This window comes from Nicotiana attenuata, chromosome 2 (assembly GCF_001879085.1).
Source record: "Nicotiana attenuata strain UT chromosome 2, NIATTr2, whole genome shotgun sequence".
Taxonomy (NCBI): Eukaryota; Viridiplantae; Streptophyta; class Magnoliopsida; order Solanales; family Solanaceae; genus Nicotiana; species Nicotiana attenuata.
Window position 1 is genome coordinate 13,051,478 of NC_031990.1, and position 6,825 is coordinate 13,058,302.

General features: G+C 36.0%; 1 protein-coding gene across 1 annotated transcript; it reads left to right on the plus strand.

Moving 5' to 3' along the window:
• On the plus strand, positions 845-5,329 carry LOC109244442 (ureide permease 1-like). Its single transcript, XM_019411541.1, has 8 exons — positions 845-1,064; positions 1,163-1,456; positions 3,326-3,464; positions 3,562-3,736; positions 3,824-3,867; positions 3,972-4,072; positions 4,322-4,696; positions 4,855-5,329. The coding sequence occupies exons 1-8, from the start codon at positions 1,056-1,058 to the stop codon at positions 5,005-5,007; spliced, it is 1,290 nt and encodes a 429-aa protein (XP_019267086.1). The 5' UTR covers positions 845-1,055; the 3' UTR covers positions 5,008-5,329.

The window sequence follows — 6,825 nt, forward strand, 5'->3', positions numbered from 1 at the left end:
AGGAATTTTTACCCCTCACACGTTGCCAAGGTAATGGATTAAATCCTCCCAGGATGAAACGGAATAAACCTTCCTGCAACAGTGGCAATACAAACTGCAGGATACCAACGAACTCAAAAAATGGAGCAAAATCACCCTTACGAATTTGAGAGAGAGAGACTGCGAATTAGAATGCAGTATTTTCAGAAAGAAGGAAGTTTTGTAATTTTTTTTCAGTGTCTTAAAAACGAAGCCATGCCTCATAATTTATAGGCAATTATTGGAAGAGGTGTGATATTTGTTCTGGAAAAGGTGTCTGTTCAGAAGTTTGCGCGTCCTGCCGCGGTCCTACCGCGGCCAGAGTGGCCTTCTGAATCTGCAGCAGTGTTTTGGCGCGGTCCTACCGCGGTCACGCCCGGACAGCGGTAACTGACATTTAATTAATTATTAAATAATATCCAAAACTAATCTTATCGATCATTTGCCAAAGCCAAAGCCCGAGCCGAGCGAGCGACGACGACGGCGCGAAGGTTCATTCTCTTTAACTCCTTTTAAGAGCTTTAAGAAGTGATTCTATATATATACACACAAATGTAGTTGTCCCTCATCAATGAGGGATAATGTTCAAGACAAAAACTCACTTTATTCAAATTTTCATTTCCCTCCATTTTATTTCCCACCATTTCCATTCACACTCTTAAACTTTAAAGCCCAATGCTTAAAGTCTTTGAAGCACATGCTTTAAAGTCCAACAGATCCTTCCTTTATATTGTTGTTCTTGTCCTTTCTGAACTTTATTCGTATATATATCCCCTAGAACGGTGGAGGAGTTTTCTTGGGATTTTCCTTTCATTGAGGAAGCTATTTTGATTATGACACCTCATGATATATGCATGAACTACATGACCACATAGATGAACATGACAAGTGTAATCCATAAAATGGCTGTCTCATATATTTCTTTTAATGGCAAGTCTGATTGTCCTTGATTTAGGTATATATTACTATTGCATGTGCATATAGCAAACTCATTTACGGGACTGGAAATCTTGGAGGTGACACAGACACAAAAAGATATGGACCAGGTAACAAAAAGATAGTGTCATATACCAAATAGTATTATTATATAGTAATGTTTTTCAATAACCAAAGCTGAATCTTGAATATTGTTTACTTTGGTTAGGATTTTTGGAGCATTATTAAGTTGACTGAATTTTCACCTGAAAGGGTATTTTTGAAGATGTATTTGGTGGAGAGTAAAGCAGGGGCAATAGCTTGTATGCTATTTTCTCTGTTATTCTTGGGAACATGGCCTGCTCTTCTTACTTTTCTTGAAAGAAGAGGTCGTCTTCCTCAACATACTTATCTTGATTATACTATCACAAATCTTTTGGCTGCTACTTTCATTGCTTTTACTGTTGGTGAGATTGGAAGGAGCACAATGGACAAGCCAGATTTTTTCACTCAGCTTACTCAGGTTTGTGGCTTACACACCAACTTATAGGAGGCAGTGGTGAAGCCAGGAAATTCAATAAGGGTGTTCAAATTTTGTCAGTGGGCTATGCAAGGGTGTTCAAAGTCTATTTTTAATCAAAAACAAGTAATATTTTACCTTATACGTAATACTCATTAAATGAGGTACTTTCCTTTTTAGTCTGTTCCAAAATAAATAATACATTTCTAAATTTGGAAATAATTTAACTTTAAACTCTTTATTTTACCTATTTTACCCTTAATGAGAAACTTTTATAACCACACAAAAGTTATGCCCACAAAGTTTTACCTCTTAAGCTTTTAAGACCACAAATTTCAAAAGTCTTTCTTTTTTTCCTTAAACCCCGTATCGAGTCAAACTACCTCATTTAATTTGAAACGGAAGGAGTATAATTTTTTGGCGAAGGGTGGTCACCACCCTTGGGCCAACCTAGCTTCGCCCCCTGATAGGAGGATTGTCCATGTGTGACTCTTTCACTAAAAAAAACTTAAGTTGTTAAAGAGAGCACACTTAGATTATTTATTCTCTAAAAACTTAATTGTCTCTATATCTATGTGTGCGCCTGATTCTTTTTCATGGGACAAACGTGGAAATATATTTTTTTGCGTTTTGATGGTGGTGAGATTTGAATGCATGAGCTTGACATTATGTTAGTAGTGTGTTACTATCTGATCTAAAAGTTTAACTATTTGAGAGAGCACATCTTTAATTACCTAAATAAATTATTTTTCTCTACAAGACTAAGCTTATATATAAGATACCAGGCTTCCTTTCGGCGTTTCCTATATATCGCGTTATTGATGGTTTATATTAGACATTAGTTTGTTTATTTTGTCGTTTTGAATAAATCGAACCCAATGAAGTGTAATAAATATAGAGGATTTGGTGCTGACTCTAACTACTTTGGAATAAAGACATAATTATAGTAACTGTTGTTGATATTGATTTTGTTGTTTGGTATTTGGGATGCAAGTATTTTTCAATGTTGGCATACTTAATCTTTAACTAAGCAGCGAAAAGATATTGGAATATTGCAACATGATAGGGACAACAGGGAGATATGATTACTGTTGGGTTCCTAATTCAGTAGCAAAAACTCCTTGCTCAATCAAATTACAACAACAAAAACATACCCAGTATTATCCCAGAGGGTAGTGTGTACGCAGACCTTACCCCTACGTTGTGAGGATAGAGAGGCTGTTTTCAATAGATCCTCGGCTCAGGATAGCATAAGCACCACATTATGAAAATATAGACAAGAAGGGACAGTACCAAAAAGCCATATAAAAGCAGAATAAAAACAACAAGTCAGTAAGGTGATCAACAATGAAATAAAACAACGTTTAGTCATAAAAACCTACTACCAACAGAAGGCGAGACTGCGTGCCCATATTAATGTTGCCCAGTCAAATTGATTCACATAGATTAGAACGGATGGTGTATATCCTTATGTTCCCTTCATTTGTATGTCTGATGAATTTTTCTACTTAGCATGGAGTCTGATTGATATTTGTATTGTTTACATTTTATCTTATATCACTTTGCCAAGAGGTCCTTGCTTCTGAAGCAATAAAGATCATGTGCTTTTAATGACTAAATATGTACTCTGATAGAGCAATTGGAGAGTTTAAAAGTCACTATTAGGTTTTAATGAATGATTTAACTAAGATCAGCTATCGACTAAGACAGGATATTACGACATCAAGTGGTCCATTGTCATAAAAACTTTCCAGCAATTCCAGATAGATTGTGTGTATTGTTTTTTGCCTGTTGAATTTTCACGGTAACAAATATTTAGGAACTTATATTTTTCTTTTGGATATTGAACACATTTATGGATGAATGGTGCAGGACAATTGGCCGAGTGTTTTGTTTGCAATTGCTGGAGGAGTGGTCCTCAGTCTAGGAAACCTTTCAACTCAATATGCTTGGGCTTATGTTGGTTTGTCAGTCACTGAGGTTATCACTGCAAGCATTACGGTCGTTATAGGTACCATTTTAACTCGAGCTATCTTTACCTATGATAGGGAATTGGTATGATATTATGTTTATATTTGACATGTGTGTTCTTGGTTTGGTTATGGCAGGAACGACCTTGAATTACTACCTTGACGACAAAATTAACAAAGCTGAGATTCTTTTTCCTGGCGTCGGATGCTTCTTGATTGCTGTTTGTCTAGGCTCTGCTGTTCATGCATCTAACGCAGCTGATACCAAAGCAAAACTTGATTATTTTAAAAATGACTCCAAGAATCGGGTTGTGTATGCATCAGTTCAAGAACATATCTATGTAAGTCTCCACTATTGATTGCGGTTAACTTGATTTAAGTTCTGTTGAATCCTTGGCAGGACAAAAGGTGTTGCTGACGCTAAACAAACAAATACAAACACAGGTAATTTTTAGCAGGAGCATTTGAAGTTCATGTTTTCTCCATTTTTTAATAAGATTGGTGGATTTCTTATTTACCTTTTTAGTTAATGCATAGATCTTGTGCAGTTGATATGAATGACTTGGAAAATGGAGTTGCTTCTGAGGAGAAGGCAAAAGCTGGGACTGCGCTCTTCCTTATAGAAGTTGAGAACAAAAGGGCAATGAAGGTTAGAAATCCTTACTCGAATTACACTCTAATTGCCTCTTCAACATTAACTTTACGCGACATGTAGAGAGTTCTTAAAGATGGATTTCTTATATGAATGAACTTGTTTTCTGGTATTAGGGGCCTCCAACTTGTCTTTTTATAGTAATCCAAAGAAATGGACCTGAATAGAGCGGAACGGACAGAGAGATTGCATATAATTGATTGATCTGTAGGGACACACCTAATCTATTACAGTATCGCTTTGCAGGTTTTTGGGAAGAGTACTTACATTGGTCTGGCCATTACCTTCTTTGCTGGAGCTTGTCTTTCTCTCTTTTCGCCAGCATTCAACTTAGCAACAAATGATCAGTGGCATGTTCTAAAACACGGGGTTCCACACTTGAGTGTCTATACAGCATTTTTCTACTTCTCGGTTTCTAGCTCTTTGGTTGCCACGATTCTGAACTTCACCTTCTTGTACCGCCCTGTACTAAATGCACCCAAATCGTCGCTGAAGTCTTATGTGAACGATTGGGATGGCCGAGGTTGGGCTCTTTTGGCTGGACTTTTGAGTGGATTTGGAAATGGCCTCCAATTCATGGGAGGTCAAGCAGCTGGATATGCAGCTGCAGATGCTGTTCAGGTTAGTACATTTAAATTCATTACAGCATTTCATTACAAATAGAACCATGCACTGAAGCCTCAAGCCTACTATTTTATCAATTGTCAGATTGATTAGTGAATATGATTTACTAGAATAAAGCATGCTTCCTCATTTTGAAATGTGGTTTTTAATTTCAGGCACTGCCTCTTGTGAGCACATTTTGGGGGGTAATATTGTTTGGAGAGTATCGACGATCATCAGGAAGAATGTATACGCTTCTTGCAGGAATGTTGCTCATGTTTATAGCAGCTGTCGCTATCCTCATGGCATCAGCAGGGCATCGCAAATAGAACGGGGAACAAATCGAATAGATAATGTTTCTGTACATATCACCTTACTGCTTCTTGTGAATAGAAGCAAGTACGGTCAAAGAACATTCGTTAGAATCTTCTTAGCTTATTTCAGTTTCTGTTTATTAAAGAAAGAAACTGAAGAAAACCATCCAAGTGAACCATTCAGCTGTTGCAACCATTCAGCAACCTTCCACATCACCACATGGTCACATGGATAATAAAGTCTGAAATTTTGTAGTTGCTTGCATTTTGTATGATCTTAATTTACCATTGCAATACTGATAGCTTTCCTAATTTGGAAATTAGTGGCATTATATTATCTCAACATCTACAGAGGAGCATACCATGGAAGCAGCAGAAAGAAAACAACTAATGCTACCTACTGAACATATTTGAGGTAACTTCTGACTATTACTGAAGTTCCAGGATGCTAGTAGCCGGAAGCTAGCTATATTAAGTAATCTTAGCTCTTCTTCTTCCAATACCATAGATTTCTCTATTTTTTATCCGAAGCATGGAAGATATTAGATATATCATGAAAGGAACCATATCATACTCAGCCAGAGGCGGCTCAATGGTGCATGTTGCCTAAAGCCAAGACGTAATAAGAGACCTTAAACTTATTTAATAAACTTTTTAGATATTTCTGTTTGAAATTTATTCTTTTCACTTTTTAAGACGCAATAATTGATTTTTTATAATCAATTTCATATAATATTTTTTTGTCAATGTAACCAATCCATTTACCTTTGGTAAGATTTTATTAATTTTAATTTTGAAAAACTTCTTTCACATTAACGTCAATATAACTCACTAATATATCATTGCCTTCCAAAGTAACAATCATATGGGAATTTGTGTTTTACAAAGATGCTAAACAAAGTTATATCTTTCTACGATCTAGTTAGCTTGAAGCGTGCTTACAAATACCTTGAAAAAAAATATCATACAAAATTAGAATTGTAAATAAAATTTATTCAAGTTGGAGTGACAATAAATAGGAAGTAACGGCAGATTTAATTGCCTTTTACTTTCATAATTATCTTAACCAATTCCATAAAAAAAATATATTAACATTAATTATTTAATATTAAGTACAATAAATATTCAAAATATGAGAAGAGTAGCTTTTCAGGCCTCTAATTTTGGGAGGCCTGAAGTCGTTGCTTGGGGGTTAAGCCGCCTCTGCACTCTACTAGGTAGTTCCACATTTGACTCCAAGAACCATAACAACCTCAAAAATGAAAAAAGAAATGGCAAGTTAGCTGGTCCTACATCATAATTTCCTATTTTCTCACTATCAGATAATCTTACTTGTGGCACACTCTTGAGAGAATGCTTTTCCTTTTAACTTTTTTCCATTCGTGGAGCTCTATCATCAAATTTTTCCTTAAATCTTACATATCAGATACGTAAACCCCATTTCTACTACGTTTACCGCTCTTTTATTGCATCGTAATCATGGAGATTTACATTTACGAATCACCATGATGGGGTCCAGCCCCAAAAGTAAAAGAAACAGAAAAAGAAAATAAAAAGGATCAGACACTAAAACTTATTTTGGCCAAATCTTGTTTTTGGGGTGACAACTTGCCTCTATAGAGCAAGTTGGCAGAAGCTATTTGCAATTGCAAATTGTAGGTAAATCAATTCTTATTGGTTGAAGTTGGCATCAGACACTCCTATAAATAGGAGCCTTTAGTTTCTCATTCGAACATACAGAAGAAGAAATCTCATAGAAAGTGTGAGATACGAAATAGTCCATGGAGAAAAAGTAGAGAGTGTGAGTGGTATTGTAGTGAGGTGGGAATCTCA

Excerpts from the sequence above, each read along its gene's own strand:
- LOC109244442 (XM_019411541.1), top strand. Across the intron at positions 3,465-3,561 it reads AAGCATTACGGTCGTTATAG|GAACGACCTTGAATTACTAC; the intron begins GTACCATTTTAA and ends TGGTTATGGCAG. Across the intron at positions 4,073-4,321 it reads AGAACAAAAGGGCAATGAAG|GTTTTTGGGAAGAGTACTTA; the intron begins GTTAGAAATCCT and ends ATCGCTTTGCAG.